The sequence below is a fragment of the Pteropus vampyrus genome, unplaced genomic scaffold, assembly GCF_000151845.1.
Source record: "Pteropus vampyrus isolate Shadow unplaced genomic scaffold, Pvam_2.0 Scaffold145, whole genome shotgun sequence".
Taxonomy (NCBI): Eukaryota; Metazoa; Chordata; class Mammalia; order Chiroptera; family Pteropodidae; genus Pteropus; species Pteropus vampyrus.
Window position 1 is genome coordinate 2,223,241 of NW_011888926.1, and position 27,963 is coordinate 2,251,203.

At 35.4% G+C, this 27,963-nt stretch overlaps 1 protein-coding gene and 1 pseudogene across 2 annotated transcripts; both read left to right on the plus strand.

Annotated features, from left to right (window-relative positions):
• The first annotated feature begins 20 nt into the window (after positions 1–20).
• On the plus strand, positions 21–27,963 carry ST13 (ST13, Hsp70 interacting protein). Of its 2 annotated transcripts, none has more exons than XM_011369062.2 (12): positions 21–343; positions 4,969–5,026; positions 6,863–6,938; positions 8,517–8,587; positions 12,568–12,634; positions 17,594–17,678; positions 17,814–17,924; positions 20,365–20,467; positions 21,875–21,991; positions 22,455–22,503; positions 25,177–25,310; positions 25,780–27,963. In XM_011369062.2, the coding sequence occupies exons 1-12, from the start codon at positions 234–236 to the stop codon at positions 25,906–25,908; spliced, it is 1,110 nt and encodes a 369-aa protein (XP_011367364.1). In that variant the 5' UTR covers positions 21–233; the 3' UTR covers positions 25,909–27,963. The 2 variants fall into 2 exon arrangements, with proteins under 2 accessions (XP_011367364.1, XP_023391631.1); XM_023535863.1 differs by lacking the exon at positions 21–343 and adding an exon at positions 2,564–2,650.
• On the plus strand, positions 10,411–10,529 carry LOC111745072 (annotated as a pseudogene).

Below are 27,963 nucleotides of genomic sequence, written 5' to 3' on the forward strand. Positions count from 1 at the left end.
AGGCAGGCAAAGCATGAACAGCCACACTTCTAGAAGGTTCTAGCCAGTGCGCAGGAGCAGAGGTGAAGGGAGTAGGCAGGCACAGGCGAAGGACCCGGGGTCACGAGACCGTTGGTGGGCGGAGCCAGCGGCCAGGGGGTTCTAGTCTGTTCTGCCTCGCGGCAGCCGCCCCCTTCTACGCGCTCACGCCGCGCTAGTGCCCGGGCCTGGAATCAGGCCGCAGCCTCCCGACCATGGATCCCCGTAAAGTGAGCGAGCTTCGGGCCTTCGTGAAAATGTGTAAGCAGGATCCGAGCGTACTGCACACCGAGGAAATGCGATTCCTGAGGGAGTGGGTGGAGAGGTGAGACCCGGGCCCGAGGACCGTTGGGGGTGGGAAGAGGGACGGCCGGAGGGGGAGCTTAGCTTGGCCGGAGCTGGCGCGGGGCAGAGGAGTGGGCAGCTTCTCGACGAGGGCCAGCGGAGTCGTCGCCTCTTCGTGGCTCGCTCCCTAGCCAGGAAGGGGAGGCGACTTCCAGGGACTAATGGAGAATTCGGTAGCTTAGTACACATGCGGGGAAGGACAAGGCAGAGCTGGGTCCCTGCACTCTGGGTTCTCCGGGGCTGTGTCTTGGGCGAAATACAAATGCAGACGATTGCGAGGACTTGAGTACTAGACGCTAGGGGGAGGGGAGAAAGCTGCAAGACTTTGCTTTCGCGTGGACTTTTCTTGCAATCTGTGGTGTCCTGCTAAGGTTGCAGTGACAATCAGCAGCTTCTTTACGCACTTTGCCTTAAAGTACTGCCGTAATAAGTTATAATAGTGATAGCTGTATTTAATTACCTTTAAGTTTACAGCGATTCTAACTGCGTAGAGTTATTTTGGAAATCACCGGTATCTCCGTAGTAGCAGTTCCAACACTTTAAAACACTAAGAAAAATGATTTTTCAAGGCCCTGCGTGTTTCCACGATCTATTCTTATCTTTAACTCTAGAGTACTTGGCTACGTGCACGGAATTAATTGACTAGGCATTGTGCCAGGTGCTGGAAAACTATTTATTAACTGGGGCTACAGATGAATAAATACAGAAATTCGTTTCGATATTTACCGTATAATAGAGATTCATATTCTAAACATTGAAGGGAAATTTAAGGGAGGAAAGAAATCAAAATGATTTTTAAAAATCCCTACTAATGGAGAATTTAAGAGATGACATGCAAATGCACTTCTTGGTGATAAATAACAACAGTGCAAAGCAGTGTGACTCAAGAGGTAACATTCTAAACATTGATCTGTTTGTTTTAACATTTTATAGGGTAAGATGAAGCCATGATTACCAAATATTTGAAAGAATATTCTAACAAGCTGTTCTCAGGAAGAAACTTAAAGTCTACCAGTGTTTTCTGTGATGGTATTTTTTTTTCTGTAAGAGCTTTCTCGGCCTTTATTTTCCCCACTAGTTTTCTAGCTACTGTAAGATTTTTGCTCATGTTACATACTGTAAAATTCGGAGAACACTTAAAATTAGTTACTGTAGTAATTTAATAACTACTATTAACGATAACTTGATCTAAAAGCCTCATTTAAGATATTTGTATGCTTTTGTTCTCCATGCCTACTCATTAGAGGAAACTGCCTACAATTAATAAATTGTATCTAAAATTCCAGGTAAAGCAGACACATACCACAGGAAGAAATAGCTGGCACCAAGAATGAACATTATACTGAGTGGATATACTGTTTTATTCCACGCCTATAGAGAAAAAGGGACACTGAAGAAAGTTAAAACATTTAAGAATAATGTATGTAAATTGTGCAGAAGTGATTATGCCTATATTAAGAAATCCAATTTAAAGTCTGAAAAATATTGTCAGGCATTATTTAAAAAAATTAGCCATATTTTTATTTTAATGTTTCCCATAGGTAATTCCAGTTTTTATTTCTGGTTCCATTTATATTTTTCTTGCGGCATCCTAAATTGTTGGTTTAAGTATGGGATGAAACATCTTGGCATGTGTAGGGACCTTATTCTAAATTTAATTTGAGATGTTAACATAGCTCTTGCTATCTGTTTCAATCTAAATTTAAAGTTTTGTAATCTCTGGTTTTTGAAGTGTATCAGATCCTCTTGTCTCTACCTTCATATCACTCTTCTTAAAGCAGTCCAAGATGACAGATCTGGCTGAATGTGGAGATTTCTAGGTCCAGGAATATTCCTAGGCCTAATTCTGCTATAAGGGTTCTTCCAATTGAAACCGTGTCAGATTTCTCTCCATACTAAATTAGTCATAGATACCCGGGCTTAGACGTTGAAGAACATTTGCTTATTAACCATAATTTCCACCATTTGTTTATAGCTTAAAATTTAACTCAATGTAAAGAATTTAACAACCTTTTAAATTGGACAAAAATAAATATGAAGAAAAAAGATTTGGCCCCCTGGTCATTGGTGATCCAGAGAGACTACATTCTCTTCAATAAATATGTCTTGGGATATTTTTGTTTTTCTAGAAGCAGCATTGTCTGACACTATTGTCTCTCATTTAACAACTTTATTGTGTATCTTGTATGTCCTTTTCCAGTAAATATTTTAAATGAAGCGAATGGAATGCATTTCTACGCTCAATGATTTTAGAATATAGCACCCAGTTTTTTGTACATGTGCATAAGTAAGTATACAGCATGGAGTAGATTGAATGTTATCAAAATAAGAGAATTATGACTGGTCTTGTGATCTCATATGAGGAAGGTTTCTGCACCAGCCCTACTTGTTAACATGAAAGCCTATACTAGTCCAATTTGCGATTTTTGGCAGGGAACTAGCTAGCTTTAAATCTTGGAAGAATTAAATGAACTTTATGTCCCTATAAATTGGTTTTGCCTTCCAGTGGTTAACTAGAATTTGGAATGATAGAAAATTTAAATCTAGCTTATGAATAAACCCTCTTGTTTCTTCCCAAGTTTAAAATTTTTCTCTTTTCTTGGAAACAATTTCTAGCTTGCAGAAAAATTGCAAGTGCAGTGCAAAGAACTTTTTTCCTGAACTGTTTCCAACATTGTGCCCCCAACACCATTGAGTTTGTTGTTTATACAAACAAGGACAGTCCTCAACGATACAGCTGTCAAACCCAGGAAACAAATCCTGATGCATTAATACTATCTAATCTTCCTAATTACATGTCGTGTTTCTTTGTCATGCCTCTTAATCACTTAAATTCTGAAAACAGTTCTTAAGTTTTTCCCTGATTTTCATCACCTTGGCAGACTGTTCCTGGCCGGTTATTTTGTAGAATTTTCCTCAGCTTAGGTTTGTCTAATCTTTCCTTAGGATGATAGCTTACTACATTTTTTGGCAGGCATGTCACTTCCCGAAGAACTAAATAGTTGATTACTATATTCTTTTGAAAAGTAGTTTTTCTGTAAAAGTTTTAAAAAATTCTCTTGTGTTTATAGGCCTGTTCCTTATTAAATCATTTTGCTTTGCTGAGTGCAAACTGAGATGTTTTTGATCGTGTAATGATTTATTTACTGGTATATGGGAACTATTTTTCTTTATTAGGGATACTAAGTACCTGAAATTTTTTTTGGTAACTATAACATAAAAAGGAATGGTAAAATGCACATTTATAAGAAACTCCGAATTTTGTTTTTTATTACATTTGCTTTTTTACATTTATATTCTTGCTTCCTGTCGTCTTTATCAAAAGATAACATTAACAGTGAGAAGGCAAGCCACATGGTGGAAGAAGGTATTTGCAACATGTAAAACTGACAGGGCTCCAATTGCAGAATATACAAAGAACAGTTACAAATAAGTGTGTTAGACTACCTAATAGAAAGTTGCATGAGAGTTAAACTTTATAATAAAGACTATTCAGATGGCCAAGAATACATGAAAAAGGACTCAACTACAATGAGATAACTACTACGCACCTATCAAAATAAATAATGTGGACAGTAGCTAATGTTAGGCAGTGTGTGAAACAACTGGAATTCTCATACACTGCTAATAGAAGTGTAAATTGGTAAAAGAACTTATGAAAAACAGTAGTCATTTAAATTCAACATACATGTACCCTATGACTAGAAATTACAACCAACTGAAATGAATGTAAGGTGGATATGATAACTCCAGTTACAAAGAATCGACACTTTAGGGTGTTTTGGAATAGGTTCCTTTCTGTTTTCCAAGTTAATGTAGCTCCTTGTTTTACATAAGAGTTAATGGTGCCTTTTTTTTTTTTTTTTTTTTTTTAAGGCAAAGTTCAGGTAAGTCTTTATGACCTCCAGCTTTCACTATTGTGGAGTGCTCTTAATCCACTGAACATTTTAGTTGTTGCTCTGTTGCATGTAGCCCACACGCTGCAGAGTCGGCCTGAAGTGGAGCATACAGTGCTAGTTTATCGTAGTTTTTCCCACCTCCCTTGTTTTAAAGTTATTTGTTCAGTGAATCCACACTTAACGTTGTTGATAGGTTCTGTGACTTTAAGCTAAATGACAATTAATGAAACCAATTTTGCTATAGGCTAATCGATGTAAACAAGAATTAAATTCCTGTGGCATTTCATCCATGTTATAATCAATGTTGAGTGAGACAGTGTTGTATGAGGACCTGCTGTACATAATTCATTGTGTTGCCCTGGAATATTTGGGTATAAGGGTTTGCCAACGGGAGGTACTGATGGGTGGAGTTTAGAGGGAATGAGAAGAAAAATCTGTAATGTGAGGGGAATGTGAATATAAGCAAGAAGAATCCTTGTAGGTCCCAGTCAGAGGAAACAAACATTTTTAATTATTATATGATGACTTAAAAATTATTCTCTAAACTGCCTTTTTGAATTTAATTGAGCTATTCTTACTAAATGTCAAACTTCAAGTAAGGTTTGAAAAGGTAATCATCTAAACATCTAACTTTACAGCATAAGTTGTTTGGCTTAGTGAATTTTAGTTTTCTAAACAAATATCTTTTTGTCTCATCTTTCTCAAGCATGGGGGGTAAAATACCACCTGCTACTCATAAAACTAAATCAGAAGAAAATATCAAGGTAAGTTTTGAATTTTTTTTATTTGTACGTATAGTGATAAAGCACTATAAGGTTTCTTAGGGATGTTTTCCCAAGAAACTCCTGATTTTCCCAAGATCACTTGGAAATAAAATCTTTGTAAAATTTCTATTTGGACAGCAGATTCCTTGAATCTAATTTAAAACCAGGAATTTGGGGTTGAATGTTCACTATGTTTTAGAATAAATGAGAATAAATGCTATATGTATATTACTTGCATAATCTAGGTAGTAAGGTGGTAAGTTCTGTGATTGTGTACATTTGTGTTTTGGCATTTAGCACAGTACTTTGTGCAGGGTAGGTACTTTGAGTATTTGCAAAGTAAATGAACCAGTATGCCAAATCAGTAATTCGTAATTTTTTTCTGCCCTACCTTCTGAGAGATGTTTCTGAGTGTGATTCATGGTGTTTCTTTAGCATATTTGCTCAAAGGGTATGTAAGATCCAGGGAAGGTCACCAGTGGCTGGTTTAGAGAAGGGAGTTGGGGTTATATACTCTCAAAAATGCTTCCTTGAGAATTCTTTTTTTCTCCTATATTCTGCCTTCGTGTATAAAAGATTTTTTCCCCAAGTTTTCTAATTAGTTGTCTTAAATTAAGAAAATTTGCTGTGTTATTATTTAGAATCCTAAACAAGGTTTATCTGTTTGGATGTGAAACTAAAAATTATACCTTCGAACAAGTGAAATGAAAAAAGTTAAAGCAAAAGCCCCCAAAGTATTCTGTTTTTTAGATGACTCCTTTGTAAGTTTGGTAGTTTCTGAGCCCTAGAGTAGGGTATTTTGCTGTGCAGTAAATATGTATGAAGATGAAATTATTTGCTAAAATTGTTTTTTAGTACATTCTGATTTAGAATTGCGATTGCTCTTTTTCTCAATATATGCTAAAGCACCTAGAACCTTGCACGTGGTAGGAACTCAGCAAATATTTTGTAATAAGATGGACTTTGATTCCAGTATTTAAGAAACAGGATGTTGCAACCTAAATAGCTGGTTACATAACTTATGATATACTAATACAGTTGAGTGAACAGCTCTAGGTGGAGCATTCACGGTAGGTTCTCCACGATACTCTCGTTAAATGGAAAAGTCAGAGCGTGGAGTTGTCATGTACATGTAGAATATCTCGAATGGGATATACAGACCACACTGGGTACTGAAGAATGGGAAGGAAATTTGGATGTACTCTTTAAATTCTTCTGACTCTTCATCATTTGTATTACAGTTCCACAGTCCCTTATTTGCAATTCCGAAACTCAAACTCTTAGAAATGTAAAGATTTGTAGTAAATTTGTTTGACAGTAAAACATCTGAGCAAATGTGAGGGTATTTATAGTCTTAATTTCAGTTACTATGAATGCATAAACTTTATGTGTTTGATTATGGAGAGTTGTGGGCTGCAGTGCCTGTTGACGGTGTTACATAATATATAGTATATGCATCTTACTAGCTTTCTAAAATACAAATTATTTTAAATCTTAAAACTCATCTTCTAAAAGGTTTGGATTAGGGGCTGGACCTATATTTAACTTTAAAAGAGAACTGAAAATGGAAAATTAAAAGTTGTTTATCAAAACAAAATGAGAAAGGAAACATAGGTGAAATATAATGTATGTGAACAGTTTATAAATTTGTGTAAATTGGTATATATAGATGCTGAGTGTATTATTAAATACTGATAGTATTATTTAACGAGAAAGGAAACGTAGGTGAAATATAATGTATGTGAACAGTTTATAAATTTGTGTAAATTGGTATATATAGATGCTGGTGTATTATTAAATACTGATAGTATTATTTATTTGCATTCCCTTTGCTAGGAAGAAAAAACAGATAGTAAGAAGGAGGAGGATAACATAAAGACAGATGAACCATCAAGTGAGGAAAGTGATCTAGGTAGGTAAGGAGATAATGGTAGTTCTTATCTGATAATCTCATGATAAGATCCTGTGTTGATTTTTACTAATTTGACTAAATCAGTGATATCAAATATCTAGTTGCCACAATTAAACAAGTATATGATTAATTCATAGTATACTTTTATATATCTAAAATATTAACATTTAACATGTCAGTATGGAAAAATTACTTACAGTGTATTTTATACTTCTAGTGCATCTCAATGCAGATGTTACATTTTTGTTGGAAATACTTGATCTGTATTCCAACTTCATAAAATTTGCAGTTGAAAAGTTGGGTCATTTAGGCAAGTTGTCTTAAACATATGCAAATTATCCAGTAATTGCATTGAGTGCCAAAAAAGTAACTTTCTTCTAGGACTTGCATCCACCTTGATAAAACTGGTTCATTTTAGAAGAGTTAATATCTATGCATGAGTTTGGTGGGGTTTTTGTTCTTGGTTTTCAGGACTGTAAAACTGATAAAATTAATCTCTTCATAGATTTATAAGTTCTTTGAGACTATAAATATGTACTCCAGTTATTAACTGGGCAATCTCTTAATTCATAGAAGCTATGTAAAAGCTAAAGAAAAGTAATTGCAAACTTTTCAAATTTTGAGTTAGTTGACCTTTGATATTATTAGAAAAGGCTTGTCATTTGGGGGCTTAATTGAAGATCTTTCACTTTTTGCAAAATATCTTTTTTAGTCTTAAATCTTCTAATAGTTTCCATAACTATAATTTTTTTTTTTTTTTTACCAACTCTTCACCTAAAAGCATTTTATTTTTTGTGCAGGAATCAAGCTGTTTCATAATTAGACAAAGCTACAAGTACAGTTCCTGTTAAAAATTGATTAAAAATTTTTGGTTAGACGTTAATTCTGATTTCAGTTAGCTAACTTTAATTTTATTCTCTTTTTAACTGTTAAGAGTAAATTTACCAAATTCACTTTGCTGAAAATGTCTAATATTATTGTTTTTAAGGTTTTTTATGTGTAACAGTTATTTTGTTTCATTTTGCTGTAGCAAATTAGTTTTTCATCATGAAATTTACAACATAACCTCTTTCCAGTCTCTCTCTTTACTGTTTTGGTTATAGTGTACTAGCTTTGGGGCTTGATTCCGCATCAGAAGCATGCCTTTATTTAAAAATTAATCCATGCTGTTTTTTAAAACAAAAATAATTAAACAAATACTTGATCATGATTTATATCAAATTATCACTGTAACTTGTGTTATCTGTATAAAAAAATTTTTAACATTACATTGGTATGTAGAACAAAATATTTGAACTGAATCTGTTGAAACTGACTAAATCAATAGTATGTCTAAGTTTAATACGAGAAACTATTCACTTGCCACTTAACAATAAAATGCATAATATCGTACATAATCCAACAGTTAAAATGACATGTCTTACCAAAACAATAAAGTCATGTTTAATGAGGAAATATTTTACAGTGTATCAGTTTAAATAAAATTAACATAAAGTAAAATATTCAGTTTATTAGTTGCACTAACCATAGTTCATTAGTTTTTAATAGCCTCAGGTGTCATGTTCTTGACTTCGGCAGAAATTGACAATGAAGGTGTGATTGAACCAGACACTGATGCCCCTCAAGAAATGGGAGATGAAAATGTAGAGGTAAGATTGATTGATGGCTTATTTTCTGTTTTTGTAAGGAATGTGAAGGTCCCATCTTTTGTGATGATTTTATGACATAATTATTCCAGGATAAGCACATAATTAAATCTTCTTCTGACTTAGGAAAGCATTTTCTTTTACTACAAAAAATATTTGAAAGTTCTCATTATTTTTAATCTAACAGTCTCTGAAGTTCTTGTTATTTTCTTTTTACCTGCTTTTTCTATTTGCAGCTGATTTGACTGCTCTTTAGCTTATATATAACTACAAAGGGAATTGTCTATTAATGGGATGTCTAATGACAAATGATTTTGTCACATCTGGTTTGATATTGCCCTCAAGACAGTAAAATTGGTTCTTGGGAGGGGGGGGGTGAAAAAAAACATATTATATTACAATGGTTAATGGTCTTCCAAAGGGTCATAACATTAACATATGTGCTATATATCTGTGATATTAAAAATGGAGTGGGTGAGAATTAAGAAAAAAATGTCTTAAAAGGCACTTTGGGAGGTGGGTTGATTATATAAAAAAGCTTGAGAAACACTGTAATGTGGTAATAGCAACTTAAAAGATTGGTCCATGTCCTCACCAACTCTTGGTACTGTCAGATTTTATCTTTGCCCGTCTTATTGCGTGAAATGCGACGTCCTTATGGTTTTTGATTTGCATTTGCCTGATTTCTAATGAAGGTGAGCATATTCTAATGTTTACTAGTCATTCACATGTATTTGTGAAGTCCTAGTCTGACTTTTCCCATTTTTATTCTGGGTTGTTTGTCTTTTTCTTATTGATTTGTAGTTCATTTTATATTCTGGAGACTAACATTTTGTTGTCTATGGGCTCCACATATTTTCTATCAATTTGTGGCTTATCTCATTTTCTTTATAGTGCCTTAATCTTTTAGTGCAGTTAAATTAATAACTTTTGTATGTTATGGTTTATTACCTCAAGATTATAATTGTAACATACTGTTTTTCTTTCTGGAAATTTATATATTTGCTGTTCAACCTTTAATCTACCTGTCAGTACCATTATTGAAGAATTCCTTTCCTCAACAATGTTTTCATATATTTGTGGGTCTGTTTTGGTGGTGATCTCTTGTTCTGTGTAATTTTCCCCATGTACTAATGACATATTTGTCTTGCATAGCTTTGTATTGTCTTATCTGGTAGGGCAGAGACCCCCAACACTTCAGGAGTATTTGGCTGTTCTTGGCCCTTTATTCTTTCATATAAATTTTGGAAACGTATTGTTAAGTTCCTTACCAAAAATTAGGATATTTTTTCCAATTAAAATTGCAATAAATCTAAATCAAATAAGGGAGAAGATTCATCTCATTATTGAGATTAACTATCCATGAATGTGGTATTTTTTTTTTAGCATCTTTCAATAACTTACTAACATTTTCTCCATAAAGATCTTGTGCATCTTTAAGAACAAATATAAATATTTTTTGTCACTATTTGTAGAATGAATTTTTAAAATTATGTCTTCTGTTTATTGATACTTTGTCACTTCAATGTGTCTAGATTTATAATTTTTATCTTATTAGGGATTTATTGGGCATCTTAAATTCTAGGGTTGTTAACTGGCTCTGGAACATTTTCACCTAGTATCTCTTTCAAATAGTGTCTCTTCCCCATTCTCTCTGTTGTCATTCTGGAGCCCTAGTTAGATACGTACTAGACTTCACTGTTAAATTCCATCTCTATCACTCTGCTGAATTATGCATGCTTTCTTTGTCTTTGTTCCATTGATGTTCGAATGCTTATGTTTTTCATTTTAATACTTTATTTTTGATTCTTTTTAAAGTGCACTTGCTTTACGGCCATGCCGCCCTAAACGTGCCCAATCTCGTCTAATCTCAGAAGCTAAGCAGGGTCAGGCCTGGTTAGTACTTGGATAGGAGACCACCTAGGAAGACCAGGTGCTGTAGGCGTTAAAAAAAAAAAAAAATTATAAAGTGCACTTGATTATTTATAAGTCTCTTGCTCCTAACTCATTTTCCAAACTTGCTTTAATTTTCAAACAATTAAATTAAATTCTTGTGGAACTTTTTTTCTGGTCTTATTCTTCTGTTATTTTTACTGACTCTTGCTCATTGAGGAACCTTGTTTATTTGTGGATAGTGCATGTACGTGTTATTTTAACTGAGTTCTTTGAAACTTCACCTGTGGAAAATTTTTGAGGCCTGAATAGAAGTTGTGTTCCTCCAAAGAGGGTTGTGTTTGCTTTTATCAAGACCCTGAGTTGGCACTGCCAACTCGAAGACCACTTTAAATTTTTGGCGTGGTTTTTTTGTTGTTTAACTACATAGTAATGTGAATTCTCTTGGAAAGCCTGGCTTGTGGTTAGGAGTTTACAGAGGAAATTTTTTTTCTTCTCTCTACTTGGCTGTCCCTTTCTTTGAGACAGGTTTGTTTTTGGTTTACCATTATGCATGCAGGTATAGGCATTTGGGGTTTCAGATTTATTTTGGAGAGTGTCTGATTAGACAACACATATTCTCTTCATCTGAATCTAGACTTTGTTCACGTGTTCTGCACCGTCTTCAAAAACAATTGCAAGGTCACCAGATTTGACACCTGCCTCATGTGTGAAAGCAGATGGAGCAGCACTTGGCTATTTCACTGGACTTTAAGCTTTCATTTCATTCCTTGAGGAGTTCTTAGGTCAAAGGTGGCTTTTAAAAAGGGTGTTTTTAGACTTGCTCAGGGTATCGTGTACCATATTGTCATAAATCAAAGCCGTCATCATTTTTTTGTTTTGTTTTTCAAATTACCTTGGTTTTGTAGGATGTCTTACTATCTGGTCCTTTTTAAAGTTTTTAAAGTTTGTTTAAAATTTGTAGGAATTTTTGTTGGAATTGCTTTGAATTTATTAATTTGGGGATAGGTTGAAATAATCAAAGTAATCTTTCCATGAACATGGTATCTAGTGTCCTTTAATAGAATTTTACTTCCCTTCACCATAAAAATTGTGTGTGGTCTTAGAATGGTATCTCGTTCTGTTATATTTTATAATTGATTTTTGCTGATGTGCTAAATGTCCAGTTTGTTTTTTGTATTGCTCTTGTTTCTGAGAACTTTATTGAATTGTCATAGTAGATCTAATAATTTGTCACTTCCATTGGGTTTTCAAGGTAAATATAAAGACAACTTGGTACTTTCCTTCCAATTCTTAAACCTGTCAAATCATTTTCTTAATGAAATAGCCAGCACCTTTGGTAATTCTGTACACAGCAATGGTGATAGACTGGATTTTTTTCTTTTTGTTAAGGAAACTGCTTCTTAACTTTCCTACCTAAACTGCTTCTTAACTTTACTACCTAAAATTTTCTTTTTGTTAAGGAAACTGCTTTTTAACTTTCCTACCTAAAATGCTCGAAGTTTTTAATAATCATTGTGCTGTCTGTATCTCTGTAACTTCTGTTCTGTCTTAGTATAGGTACTCGATAAATGTTTGTTGAAACAAATGAGATTTCTTTTCTCTTTTCAAGATTCAAGTCTGAAAGGAACTAGCTTTAGTTACTTGTGTAGAGATTGAGTTTTAATATTTGTGAATAACTAGGAAGGAGTTGGCAAGACAAGAGCAGAATAACCTGCTTAAGTTGGGATGGAGGGAAGCTGGGATGGAGGGAAGCGACGGTAATGTCTAAGACAGAGTATAGGGAGTGAAATTTGTTATTTTATATAAAAGATTAAAGCTCAGAGCATATTAGGTCTTGCTTCCTGGCAGTTTTCAGTTTTTGCTCAAATAAAGTCATAAAAAATTAAAAAAAAAAGATTAAAGGTCATCCTATATAATTTCTTACTAATCAGTTGTAATTATTCTCTTTGCTCCTTGGAGAACAGAGAAGAATGAATGAAAATGGGAGTTCTGACTTGACTACTCTGGTCCTAAAATGTCCAAATTTCTCTTTTTTCTTCTCTTTGTTCTCTCTACTAATTCTAAGTCTGCTTTCAATTTTCTCCTAGATAACTGAGGAGATGATGGATCAGGCAAATGATAAAAAGGGGGCCGCCATTGATGCCCTAAATGATGGTGAGTGAATTTTTACTCTTTGCTACATTTCTGTGATATTCTGAACATTCTCTTCTCTACCACTGTAACTGTTAAAATAGTAGGAAAGGGGAAGGAAACAAATTTATTGAATATCTTATATTGGAGAAAAAAGTATCCTTATTTTCCACCCACCCTTTCCCCCTGGATAAAGAGGCTGACATCACTCAGGCATCAGTTACCTTGCCTCAGGGCATAGACAGATCCTACTGTGGTTCAAACTCTGCTTTCCTGATTATATCCTTGAATCTTTCTCCACTGAGAAGAGGCTTTAAAAAGTTGAAAGGCTTTTTTCAATAAAAGTGTTAGAACAGTGGCCTCAACTTTTTACATAGTAACACTCTTGGCAATTGCTGGCCATAGGCATAATGCTCTTGTTCTAGTCTGAGTGTTAGAGCTACTTCAAAAACCCCAGCAGAGCAGGAGCGTGCCGGTTAATATATTGTTAATCAGCTATAATTTATAAAGACAGGTTGTTTGTTAGCTTGGGTACTATGCAGATCCCTTCATAGCTGTTTGATAGTGCGTCATAATGCCGTTGCTGAATAGATGCTGTTAACAGAATGCTAATGTGCATTTAGACTTTATTCATAGACTTAGAAGATGACTAGTTTTATCTCCAGATAAGTTCAATATCGATGGCTGTTTCAGGTTGGAAAATATATTTGCTTCCATTTTTTGTAACCTTACACTACCTTTTTAAGTTTTAGGTCCTTAAGTGTTTATACTATTGCAGTGGCCTTAATAATTTGCCTACCTGAAATGTCTGTTTCCTTTATTGCTTTCTAGTCATTCTCCTTAGATTATGCTTACATAAAACTGCTTTTTATTGTTAAAAACACTCCCTTATAACTTGTGACTTTTTACATATATTTTGAAGATCTTTGAAGGTCATATTTTTAGGCCTGCTAGAGTCCGATCCCATATTTTGCCTTCCCAACCTTGTTGTCTTCTTTTTGACTGTTAATCTTCCATTCTAGCTGGATCTTACTGTCCTACAATGTTTTTTTTTTTCTTTTTTAATTGTGTTCTAGTGTTTCTCTGTAAAGCTCTTTACCTATTTCAGCTTTTAATTTATACCCATCAGTGGATCTCAGCCACTTCTTTTCCTTACCATTCCTTTTCCATACTATAATCTTTTCTTAATTTTCCTACCACCTAAAATGTCTATTTATCCATTTATTTTTTGTTTTCTACGTGCCTGGCGATTTTATTATGTTTTACTGTGTTTTATTTCATTAAAACCTCATGCTGCTCCCATTTTATAGATTCATGAATAAATAACCTGAGGGCTCTGGGGTTTTGACTTGCCTAGAATCTTGGAGTGCCATACTGTCAACTCATTTATTATTTTTGTCACTATTTTGGCGTACTGTCTACATTTTAAAAAATTCATTTTCTTATTTATTGATTTAGCAGAATTTAACAAAATGAAAATGAAGCCACCAACCTCTAATAAGTCAAGTTCTTGTTTTTCCCTATTTCCTTCTCAGCTATATTTGTGTGTAAATTTAACCTAGTTCTAATTTTAGAATACATACAATTTTATAGTATATCCTAGAGGGATTAAACACTAGTATTGTAAGCCAGGGATTATAGGTTCAGGCCCCACCTGGGTTTGGAGAGGCTGGAATATAGTTAAACACTGGACTTACACAGCAATAGTGCCTGTGTTTGAATCCCAGCTCTGGCACTAGCTAGGTAAACTTAGAGAAGATACTCTCTTTTTCTGTTCTGTTTTCTCCTTTGTAATAAAATAAGGATAATAGTACCTACGTAATAGAGTTATGAGGAATACATGAATAAATAATGTGTAATATGCTTAGAATAGTATCTGGTGCTGTTCTTATTAAGGTACTGGTATTAATAAAGCGTAAATATTCTTATTAAGTGAGAATTAGTGTTTCCATCTGTTACATTATTAGTATTTTTATTCTTTTTAAGTTTAATATATTTATTTATTCAACAAATATTTACCGAAGGCTTACCGTGCTCTAAGCATTGTTTTAGATGCTTGATATTCAGTGGAAAACAAAACAGACCCAAGTTTTTTACCTCATGGACTTCACGTATTACTGGTGAACAAAAATTAACAAACTTATAATATCTTAAGTGATAAAGATAAAAATGAAGAAAAATATTGCTGAGTAAAGGAGTAGTTAGTGATGGAAGCTATATTTTGTATAGGGTGGTCAGGAAAGCATCTGGCAAAGTGAACAGAGTGAGCCACATAAAGAAGAGCTTTTGAGACAGAGAACAAGTACAGAGACTAACTGGGAGAGTGTGTGGGATGATTACATACTCAAGGAATAGCAGAAAGGCTAGTGTAGCCGCAGTGTGGTGAGTAAAAGGGGTAAGATCGGTAGAATGGAGGTCAGAGAAGTGCCTGGAGTGGTGTGAAGGTGGTGAGTAGGATGGATAGATAGATAACTAAAGAACTTTGTGGATCATGCAAAGGACTTTAGGATTTTATCCGTAAGGGTGATGCGAAACCATTCAGGGTTTTTTGACTAGGGGAGTTTCATAATGACATGAATTTGCTTTTGAAAAGGATTATTGCTACTTTATGTAAATCAAATTGAATGGACAAATAAGGGTATATTAGTTCTCTGGAGAAGTAGAAGCTAAAACCTGAGTCAATGTGCCAGACCATATATTAGGAAAATAACCTGTTGGGGGGAAGTGGGAGAGCAGGATAAGAGCCAGAGGCGTCTGGGATCTGGGCAGGCGCTGAGATGATCATGTAGGTCTTTTCCCTGTGTAGGAGACATGGAAAGGCTGTTACAGGAAAAGTTTCAACTATGGGTCTGTTTCTGAGAAAGTCTTGGAAAGACAAAGTTGCCCATTAGAAGAGTTGCACATCTCATGAGAATGGGCTTGGGGGGAAGGCTGCCTTGGTATCCTTGCTACTGTATCCAGTCATTAGCTGGGAGCAGCTTATGAAATGTAGTCTTGAGTACAAAAGATGGGCTTCTCGGTTATGCTCCCCACAACGGATCCAAGATGGCATCTTCATGACCCCAGAGAGGGAAAATAAGAAATCGAGTCTTATTTTCTAGTGCAGGTGGCTGATGATGGTGACTTGGATTAGAGCAAAGGTTCCTAGACTGTTTATTACAGTGCCCTTAGTGTCTTAACTTTTTCGCAGAACTCCTAGGCCAAAAAATTTGCATAAGAGTTTCATTTGTAATACAGCTATAGATCCAAACATTTGAATAAGTATGTAAGTCCTAACAAGTTAATGATTGTTTGAAAAAATAATTCTTACAAATTGAAAGGAAATGTACTTAATTTATTCTTAAATAATCATGTTTGTTTTCTAATAAGTTGTGTATATATGTTGGTCACTGAACAGCTTCTCAGGTCTTGGAATCAGATTGGCCACTGCAACCCTCATTTCCTGTTCCATGTCTTTTTTCCTGCAGTTCTAGCTTTTTCTCTTGGGAACTACTAAAAACAATTTTTTAAAAGACATCAAAAGGAATGGAATGATCCAGTGTTGAAACTGAACCATATTGAGCCAGTAGTTTGCTAACAAACTGTCGTGTGGCCCATTGGTGCACAGTGTGCAAATGTGGGACTAGGGTGATAAATGAAGAGTGGTTAGGTTCTGGATGTATTTTGAAAGTAGAATGAGAAGATTTAGGTTTTAGATTGGGGAAGCAAATACGATTCTAAGGTTTTGGGCTTGAGATAGATCAGTACAGGCGTACCTTGGTGATATTGTGGGTTGGATTCCACCACTGCAATAAAGCAAGTATCACAATAAAGTGAATCGGAATCGTTCTGCTGCCTCAATTTGGAAAGATCTCAACATCTATGATACTCAATAAAGAGAAGCACAAAAGAGTGAGATGTGCCTATAGTTGCCAAACTGTTATTGTAAAAATGTAGTAGAGCATAGCCATACCCATTCATGTACGTATGGTCTGTGTCTGCTTTCCCACTACAACAGCAGAGTTGAACGGCTGTGATTGTTCTGGTCTGCAAAGCCTAAAATAATTATTATACAGCCCTTACCAGACAAGTTTGCTGACCTCTAAGACCTTAAATAAGAGCCATTTATTTGATCAGGAATTTAGGGATAGGGGTAGGGTGAATGGATTTGGAGATAGGGAGGGAGGGTAGGAATTAAGAGTTCAGTTTTGAACATGGTAGGTGTGAGTTGCTTATTAGACATCTTGGCATAATAACTTGTAATAGACATAGTAGTAACTAGTAAGACTGAACATTGTTTTGCATTGTTTCGTGAGTTCTGTTAAGGTCCTTTACACATTTACTAGCTGGGTAAATATGTTTTTCAAAGTGAATTGTGACTTTACTCTAAAATTCAGTTTGTCTTGCCTCCCTATGTTTTCTGTGTCCAAGAATTAGACTTGTGCAAAGAACTGTTCTAATTCTGTAGTATGTTTTATTTGTTGGAAGACTTACTGAAGGAACCAATAAACAGAGAAGCTAACTATGTGAATGGATACAAGAAATGAATTAAAAATGTAGGTTATGGTCTTTCATGAGGTCTGGGTATTTTGAATTTTTATACCATTCCTGTGAATTCAAATAATAAATTTTATTTTTAATAAGCCTTGTGTATTTAGCAGGGGTACTTTTTTCTTTATGTTTAACTTTATCCTTTAAACTTAATGGATAAAATAAAAATTAATGGAATGATTGATTTTATCCTTTAAATTTTATTCATTTATTATTATTTTTTTTTAAATTGAGCCCTACTATGAGTGTGGTATTACCTGTCTTGAGTGATTTACAGTATACATTTGGTAAAGTTTTATTTGAAGAGCCAGTTTTGTATATTAATTCAGAAACTGGTCTTTTTTTTTAACTAGACTAAACGATGTGAAAGACTACTTGCGTAAGAAATCAACGATTTTTCTTAATATTTTTTTACCCTCTAGCTATTTCTCAATAACTTTTGTTTCACTTTAGGTGAACTACAGAAAGCCATTGACTTGTTCACAGATGCCATCAAGCTGAATCCTCGTTTGGCCATTCTTTATGCCAAGAGAGCCAGGTGAGAACTTAACAAAATAGCATCCCCTAGTGAATAATTTCTGCTCATTTATTTAAATAGAATTGCTTCTGTGGCAGTTCCCAGTGATGTTCTTGTTTTAAATGAAATCTCTTTAATATCACACATATTTTTTAGTGTCTTCATCAAATTACAGAAGCCAAATGCTGCCATCCGAGACTGTGACAGAGCTATTGAAATAAATCCTGACTCAGCGCAGCCCTACAAGTGGCGAGGGAAAGCACATAGGTAAGTAATGGAATTTATTTATTTTCAGAACTCTTTATTTAAGTCTGATGTTTTGATGTGCTTTAAAAAAATAATTGCCAAAAATTTGCCTAAGGATATAATTTCGGAGTAATAATAATATACGTGCTCAGTATGAAGAATTGAGAGAATATTGTAAGGAACAAACAAGTAATTCTTTTTGTTCCTTTTACTAAAATAAAACCACTCTTTTTGACACGTAGCCAGATTTAAAGTAAGGATTTTTCTCAAAATTATCTTCAAGAAAAGAGAGTCAACTTTGTTGACCAAACTCACAGAGTCAGGAGGTTTTGTCTAGAAATAAACGGCAAAGATTTATTCAAGAGTCATAGGGCGTTTGCAAACCAGAAACACAACTAAGAAATACTCAGATTGTTCTGAAGGAGAAAGAAAAGCTGCGGGTTCTTATAGTAAAAAGTGTATTCTTGAGAAGAGTTAGTTCTGTGTTCTTAGCCCCTGGATTGGTCTAAGATGGTAATCATCAGATGTCTTATGGCCTAGACAATTGAACATTTCCTTCTTGAGTCATTCTGAAAGTTTGATGTGTGTCCAGGCACTGACACCCAGTGTACTGGTGTGTCAGTATTGTCAGGTATTGAGGTGTGTCAGGTATTGACGCAGGTCTGGAAAGTTCAAAAGTTTAAGTTCCTGGCATCTGTTAGAAGAATAGTCATTTCTTTATGCTTCAGCCCAGTTGAAGTTAATAATTTAGAAGCTTGGCCATAGTGACTCCATTTTATTTCTTTGCTCTATTCCTCACCTTATATCGGTGTCCTTAGAAATTTTCTTTTATTTTCAGATTTTCTCATTGTAACTTAACATGAAACAAACAACATATTACAGAACAAATACTTCACTAGCCTCAAGTCACTTTAGTCAATGCTAAGTCACCTGAAAAATCAGAAAAAGGTGAATTTAACCAAGATTAATTAATTATTCCTAGAAGCAAAACTTAACATTATACAAATGGGTGTTTGTAGCTCGGGGATAAAATGTCCAGTGACATGGACATGTTAATGTAGATTGAAAAGCTGCTGTCCTTCAAGTGTGGGTGGAGATGAAGATGGGTATGCTTGGACAGCTGTATTTAGGTGACTTAACTCGCTGTAGTGATTTAGAAGATATATGTCAGAGATATAGGTAAAAGGTCAAAATAAGATCTGTTAATGCCCTGTGGGTGTAGGAGAGCTCGTGCATTGCTGTTGATCCTCTTGAGATCCCAGTAGTAAGTAGTTGAACATTTTCATGCCTGTGGTACAACATAGCATGAGGTCATCTTATACTTTGCTTGTCCTAAACTTAGAATAAACCATTTCTTCAAGAAATTATAGTTTATTTTAGTGGGAATCATATTTATGGAAACTAAAATTTGGCCATGAGATGTTATCATTGCTTCTGGGATATCATTACTTTGGTCATTTTAGTGAACAGTTAGAAAAAACATTTTTAAATAATGATTTTAAGGGAAAAAAGAAATTTTGAGTTTATACTGATATTTTTAATTAAAATTTACATTAAATGTTTTCTCTTTTATTGTTTTGAACACTGCTCTCCTAGAGTTAAAATCTTTGTCCCTAATATATATGCCTACTTGTGTTATCCTATCGTATATATAAAACTGTGTCAAAATTATACCCCAAAATTAACGTACTAAGTTTAAAGTTTTTTGTTGTTGTTGTTGTTTTGCAGTTCTCACCTACCTTCCACTTAAGATATGCTATCAAAATGCCGTTTTAATTTACTCGAATTAATATTTTCTGTGCGATGTGTGGTTTATGTTGTCAATGCCATAAATAATTACCCTCTTTTTATATCTGTTTGTATTCAGGTGTGGGCTTGCTTTATTTCTGTCCTTTCTAATTTACTTTTCTTCTTTGAGTGTATAAAGCATTTTCACGTTTAAGGAGTGAAAACTGAGTTAACAGGTATACCCAGAGAAGTCTCATTTCCATTGCTATTCCCCTACTTCATTCAAACCTGCCCCACCAACCTTTAGTTTCTGATTTATCCTTTATCTCCTTTTTCAATAAAATGTGCTCCCATGTATTATTTTCTCTCTTGTATAGACCGTAGCATGTTAAGTGTACATTGTGTTAATTCTGCTTTTGATGAGTTGAGAACTGTGGCTTTTTATAATTTTTTTTTTAATTTCATGATATTTTGAATTAAGAAAGCAATATTTTTTAAGTTTTTAAATATTTTTTAGTAGGAAAGAGGTTTATAGTTAACCATAGAGGAAATTTAAGCTCTTTCAAATTTTTATAAAGTAGGGCGTAGTAATTGAATTGGTTCATGAAAACTTGTAAGTTCACATTTAACTTACACCTCTTCTTTAACAGTCCTTTTTATATTAAGAAAGACACCAGGCTATATAAGGGAGTATGTGTAAAATGTTCCTAAAATGAGTTTAAATCTGTTTCAGACTTCTGGGACATTGGGAAGAAGCAGCCCATGATCTTGCCCTCGCATGTAAATTGGATTATGATGAAGATGCTAGTGCGATGCTGAAAGAAGTTCAACCAAGGGTATGTTAAAGAAAGAGAAGCCATTATTGTAATGCTCCATAGCTCTACTGCTGAGCTCCAGGCAGTAACTTACTTGCAAAACAGATGCAAAGAAACAGACATTTGGAAGTTTTAACCTTTAATCACTGAAGTGTGTGCTCAGCTCAGGAAATCTCATTAGGTATTCATGCTTTCATTTTTCATGCTGTGTTATAGCAAGTTCAATTACTTTGTTTGGAAGCCTACAATAGAATTATAACCAAAAAGAAAGAAAAGAGGGCATTAAGTCTACAGCAAGGAAGGAAAGAAAATCTACAAAACTTGACTCAAAATTGAATTTGGTTTATTCTTATTTATCATAGGTGTTTACGGCTACTGTATATATAAAACATAAGGACCTTGTGAAAGTTAACAAGTTTCGACCTTTTAAAAATGATATGGCGGGGCCGGGGGGAGTGGCTCCATGATGTAGTTCTTGGCACATCTGCTTTACACGCAGAAGGTCCTGAGTTTGTGCCCCAGATGGAGCCATGGACCATACCCCGGTGCACCAGGCCCCGGGTGTGCGCCTCCTTCAGATATCCAGTTCTTAAGGGGAAACAGCAACATCCATAGACCAGGGATGGAGGGGGCGGGGGTGGGGGGAAATTAAAGAGGGGGAAAAAATAAATATAATAATTTTTAAAAAATGACAGTGAATCTGAAAGCTAAAATGTTCTGTTTTCAAATAATATCTGCCTAAAGTTGTTGGTTAAAATAATTTTAATGCATTCACATAGTAAATCCAACTTAACTACTACTGTCGGAGACTACTTTTTTTATTCTTATAACAGTGGTAACTCAGCAAGTTTATTATGTGAGGTATTCTAGAGCATGAGGTTCTTGAAAAAATCATAAACAAGCTTAAGTAATCATTCAATATGAATCTCCAACATTTAATGAGATTTCAGATATTTGTCACGGACAATGTACTAGTGCCTGGTATATGTATTTTTCTCTTAATCCTTAGTTGTTCTGTAAGATTTATATATTCTCTCCTACCCCTCATTTATGAATGAGGAAACAGGAAACAATGGTAGTTAGACTGTGGCAAATAACTGGTATATGTGTTCCCACAGCAGGTATCAGACAAGAATTGTCATGCAATTTAAAACCTAATTGTCTCTCTTGCCTCAGTTAATTGTTTGAGACTTATAACACTTCTAACCCCAAATCCCAGCCTTTTTCCTCTGTTTCACAGTGGACTTGTTAGAGCCTGAGTTACATCAGGTCTTTTTCTATCAGGTAAATCTAACTCATTATTCAGAACTATGTTTTGAATTAAACAGCTCTCCACAAAGAAAAGTAATTCTTTAACAAAATTGTAGATTTGTGTTGATTTTATTCAACTTACATAGAGAAAATTTTTCTGTGGCTCTTTTTTCCTAGGCCCAGAAAATTGCTGAACATCGGAGAAAGTATGAGCGGAAACGTGAAGAGCGAGAGATCAAAGAAAGAATGGAAAGGGTTAAGAAGGCTCGGGAAGAACATGAGAGAGCCCAGAGGGTAAAGTTTCTATAGCTAAACCAGTAAAGGGAAATAATAATATATTAGAGCTCTCAGGGTATTGTATTCCTGGCTCTTATTTACTGCTGACTGCAGTTCTATACAGCAATTCCCAGGGACTGGTGCTCCTATGAAAATCTTAATGCTTGATGACCTGAGGCACAGCTGAGGCGGTGATGCTAGCCTTGAGAAGTGGCTGCAAATACAGATAAAGCTTTGCTCACTTGCCCTCTGCTTACCTCCTGCTGTGTGGCCTAATAGGCCAAGGACTGGTACTGGTCCGCAGCCCGGGGGTCGGGGACCATGCTTTAGTCCATTATTTCCATTTGAAATTTGTCATTCTTATAAGTTCAATAACGAGCTTATTTTACACTTTTTTCATGATTTTGAATGGATAGGGTAGAGGTGGTCAGCAGACTTTTCCCTTCCTATTATGTAATTTATCTTTTTTTTCCTATTAAAGGAGGAAGAAGCTAGACGACAATCGGGAGCTCAGTATGGCTCTTTTCCAGGTATTTTTAAAGAAAAATTAAACCTATTAGTATTGGAAACAATTGGAGAATATTATTATTTTGGGGCTCTGATACGTTTATTATATTTAATGTCATTACTCTTTGGGACACTGAAGAATCTTTAGAATGTTCACCTCTAGAAAATTTCATTCTAATTAAAAATTTTATGTTAGATGTGGCATGGGCAAAATGGCATAGATGACAGAGGCTTTGTTCATCCTCTCTTGTAACCAAATCCAAATTGTGAAGGAAAATCAGAGCAAACAGCAAGCAGAGTCACCTGGGTTCTAGATGAACAGAAGCCCTACAACTATGGAGAGAAATAAGAAATCACTCTGCAATAGTAGGAGGTAGGGGGCGCGAAGACACGAGGCTGTCATGTCCCCAGCAGCTGAGTGGGACAGAGGCTGTGGCAGCGGCAGACTCTCATCTTAAAGGGGCCGAGTCCGTGACCAGACTTGCAGTGATGGATTTGCTGGCTCTGAGCACCAGTACTGTGTTGGCTGCTTGAGGGGCACCAGGGACTTACAGGGGGACACTGAGTTGTTGGACTGAGGGCTGGAGGTGAGGCTTTCTCCTTGGTAGAAGTGCCGGAGGTATCCAGTGTTCTTCTTTTGAGGCTTCCCCCCTCCCATGTGCAATGCAGCTCAAAGAAGTAATCAGACTGGATAACAGAAGTCATTCCACCCAGAGGATTCCTTGAAACTCCCCCTCACCCCTAACTCACAGCCCCACCCAAGCTACATCCAGTTGTATCTTCTGCAAATCCAAGACTCAAAATAGCCTCGGTTTCTGCTGTGGCCTTTTGAGGCAACTGTAAGCACAGCATATGTGGATTGCTTGCTGAATCTTACCAGGTGGCCCCAGAGGGGCACAAGCCGGGGCTAAATTTGACCTGCAGCTGAACTCCTCTCAGTACTGTGCCACTGGACACCTACTACACAAAGCCTCACTAATAAGACTAGGGTACTTAAGAGCTTTGCTTTTAGTACATAGAAACAGACACAGAAGGGCAGCCAAAATGGGAAGACAAGTAGAAACCATATGAGAGAACAGAACAGAGATCCAGGAATAATGGAGTCAAGCAATCTAACAGATGCAGAGTTCAAAACACTAATTATAAAGATGCTCGATGAACTTAGGAGAGGAGTAGATGAACTCAATGAGAACTTTAACAGAGATAAAAAACATGGAAATGGAAATTATAAAAGGGAACCAGTCAGAAATGAAGAACACATCTGAGTTGAAGAGTATATTAGAGGAAACCAACAGAGTGGATAAAGAGGATCCAACCACCGATATAGAAGATGGGGAAGCCAAGGATACGTAATTAGAATGGCAAGAATAAAGAAGCCAAGACTATACTAATAATTTAATGAGCCTATGGGACACAAATGTAAAAATAGCCATGTTTAAGGGTACCTGAAGGAAAATAAGACGTTGAAGAGCTATTTGATGGAAAACTTCCCTCACTTGGTGAAGGAAATAGACATACAACCCCAGGAAGCTCAGAGGGTCCCAGAAAAGATGAACCCAAAGAGGCCCGCACAAAGACACATTGTAATTGAAATACCAAAGGTTAAATACAAAGGAAAGAATCTTAAAAGCAGCAAGAGAAAAGCAGTTACCTCCAAGGGAGCACCCATAAGACTGGCAGCTGATTTTTCAAAAGAAGCTATGCAGGGCTTGGCACAGAATATTCAAAGTGATTAAAACCAAGATTACCCAGCAAAGTTATTTAGAATCAAAGGACAGATAAAGAGCTTCCCAGACAAGAAAAAGCTAAAGGAATTTATTAACACCAAGCCAGTATTACAGGAAACGTTGGAGGGACTTAAGAAAAAGTATCAAAATGGCTGAATGGATAAGAAAACAAGACCCCTACATATGCTGCCTACAGGACACTCACTTCAGATTAAAAGACACACACACAGACTAAAAGGAAGGGGATAGAAAAAGATTGCCTCGATGAACCTAGAGGGTATTGCGCTGAGTGCAATGAGTCGGATAAAGACAAATATTGCATGATTTCACGTAAATGTGTAATCTAAAGAACAAAATGAACAACAACAACAAAAGTGGAAATAAACTCATAGATACAGAGAATATTTTGAGGGATAGTAGAATGTTCAGACCAGTTTGTGTTTAGTAGCACTCTTGTTTTTTGTGATGCACATGTGTGTTATTTTAATTGGTAGTGTCAACATAAATGTTCAAGCTTGTAGAGAATTTTTTTAAGAGTTTGAGTCAAAACTGATGACAGTTGCCGGGAAGCAAGATCTCAGATGCTCCAGAGAATGACAGTTTTGCAGTTTATTTTATGCATTTGGAATTAAGGAGGGAACATAAGGTGGAGAAAGCAAGGTGGGGATTGGATTACAGGAGAGTTAACAAAATTTCGTGCTCTCTTAAAGATGGTTCCACTTATTACAAAGTCGTGTTAACCTAGAGGCACAAAAACAATGGACAGGGCTTGCTTAAGGCAAAGGTAAACATTTAACTAAAGAAGTCCTATGCCTGGAGCCAGGACTACCCACCATGACCCAGTTAGGAATTTAGGATCAGATCACCCTTTCTGTAGAACCCCTTTTTCATGCACAATAGAAAATAGTATCTATCTGGTGACTTGGGAATCTGGTTGGTGTCTATACAGTTTTTCACTTATTTTCGCAGGTGGCTTTCCTGGGGGAATGCCTGGTAATTTTCCTGGAGGAATGCCTGGAATGGGAGGGGCCATGCCTGGAATGGCAGGAATGCCTGGGCTCAATGAAATTCTTAGTGATCCAGAGGTTCTTGCAGCCATGCAGGTAAGACTTGGAAAAACAAAGTTGAATTTTATGTTACTAAGGCATTTCTTTATTATTCTGTGCGGAAACAAAGGTTACTCTGTTAGACATGTTTTATTGATCTGAATTGCCAAATAGCTAATTACGTACTTGTGACATTCATTTTTTTTTTTCCAAAAAGAATAGCTTAAGTTTTTAAAACTTGAGTTATAGGAAATACTTTGTAATTGTTGGTAATTATATCCAGTTATTTCCTTTGAATCAAAATTGTATGTGCTTTATTTTTCATTAAAGTCAAATAATTGAGTTTGACGTTCATGTGCACATTAATAATATTTATACTTCAGAGACATCCAAACCCCAATTAACTTGGCCAGGACAAAATTATAGGTCTAAATAAAGAGGTGGGGTTTAAGATAGTGAATGTGTTAACCCCATAGAATACTTTTTTAAATACTTTAAAAAAAAAAAAAACATTCTTTTTTTGCAGGATCCAGAAGTTATGGTGGCCTTCCAGGACGTGGCCCAGAACCCAGCAAATATGTCAAAATATCAGAGCAACCCAAAGGTTATGAATCTCATCAGTAAATTGTCAGCCAAATTTGGAGGTCAAGCATAATGCCTTTTCATAACTAAAGCCCTTGCTGAAGGAAAAGCAATTTTAGATCACCCATTGGATGTCGCAATAATACAAACCAGTGTACCTCTGACCTTCTCATGAAGAAAGCTGGGGTGCTTTGAAGAGAATCCCTACCCTGCTGCCCCAAATGCAGCTGTAGCATTTTACAGTGGTTTGCCATTAGGGTATACATTCAGATAATGTTTCCCTACTAGGAATTACAAACTTTAAACACTTTTAAACCTTAAAAATACTTAAAAACAAATTAAAAGGGTATGTCAAACCCTACATTTTTCTTTACTAATCATTTTGGTGTTTTCCTTTGAATTAATTGGGCAAAGAAGATATTTCAGCATGGAAGATTTACCGCGCAGTTTGAGTGAAATAAAGGTTTATTAATGGGAGGTGAATACAGCATTTAAATAGATAAAATTCGAGTTTGATATATGGTTCCTGAGGCATTTTGAGTTGTCTTTTCAAATGCTTTATTTTTTCAAAAATGATTTATTTCACTAAAACTACTGGGACCACCAGTATTGCAGCAGGACCTGGGTAGGGACTGGAAGTACTTGGCAGGGCAGCAGCAATCTTACATTTTATATAACATGAACCCTTGTGTGGATGCATTTAATCTTACACTGTGGTAAAGGGATGATTTTTATAATGCTGCATAGAGTTGGATTACTTAGCTCCGTTGTCTGATATATAAAATAAATGTTTCATGTTATTTCCACATAGGGGAAATAAAGGAATACTTTTCTTTTTATATATAAGTCTATATTTTAAGTTACTTTTCCTGGTTAGAAAATGCTCAACTCTTTGTTAGCTTTCTACTTGTTTTCACTTCTTTTTCCCACTATCTCATCTTGGGCTAAAGAGAGTCCTTTTCTGCTAGCATCATCACTGCTATCTTCATTCACAGCATAATTGTGCAAGCATATTTAATGCTGGGTTTAATTTAACATGTAACATATAATGACATAACAGCTGTAGTTTCTTACTTGGCCAAGAGATTTCATATTTGAATATGAGATTTCTACTTTGATGACATATCAGAAAATGTTGGAAGGAGGGATTCCCTGTGGTGTTTGGTCTTCTTTGTATTTTGGAGAGAGTGAGTTTTGAATTAATGGCGATACATAGAGGGGAACCTAACTTCTTGATCCAACATGAATTATAAAATTGAAATCCATGGTTCATTGTGGAGTCGTTGGCATTATGATTCATTGTTCTCCTATTCACCTCTTAAATAACTGCAACCGTATTTCCACTTTCTCTCCTTTCCTCTCCAAGGATAAAACGATAAATTTTTGTTGCACATTCAATAACTATATTAAATAAGACTAAGTCCAGGCACTGTAGCAGGTATTTCTAGGCTTCTTCCTGTCTTTCAGTTAAAATTAAAAGCAGTTTCAAGGGATGAGACCCTCTGTACTTTGCTTATTTGAAGAATCAGTGGTAGGAGCAGTGAAATAAAATCCATGGAATACATTTTTGAAATAACACATCTCTGAAATCATAAGTTGATTCAGATTCTAACCCTTTGCTGTACACAAGCAGATAGAAATGCATCTGTTATATAAGTGAGGAAAAAGCTGTATGCTAATCGAGCATGCTTTTTAAACCCTTTAAAAATACTCAGCATATAAACTTGCGTTTGAGCTTGCCAGAGTTCTTTTTGTTGATGTGTGTTCTTTCTCAAAATTTCCAATGTACGCTGTGAATAACTCAAGAAGACCAGTTGCTTCTGGATTTTTTATTTGATTTGATTTACTTAACTATACATTATCTAAGTACATTCTAACTGCAAATATTACCATAAATGGGTAAAAGTAAAATTGGTTTTCGGAAAATGTGTCCTGTGCTTTTAGATTTTTATGTTCCACAAATACAAAATACATTCTTCATTTTCATAGAAAATATCATTTCTAAGCAAATGTTCTTGTGCTAATAATGCTGTAAGAAGGAAAAGTAAAGGAGTTTTTTCTGCTTAAAAATACATAGTTATTGGATATTTCTAGCTACATTAAAAATAAAGTATGGTTTCAAACTGCA

Coding starts and splice junctions, on each gene's coding strand:
- ST13 (XM_011369062.2), top strand. CDS start 234: ATGGATCCCCGTAAAGTGAGCGAGCTTCGGGCCTTCGTGAAAATGTGT. Junction 17,925..20,364: donor TGGCGAGGGAAAGCACATAG/GTAAGTAATGGA, acceptor AATCTGTTTCAG/ACTTCTGGGACATTGGGAAG. Junction 21,992..22,454: donor AACATGAGAGAGCCCAGAGG/GTAAAGTTTCTA, acceptor TTCCTATTAAAG/GAGGAAGAAGCTAGACGACA.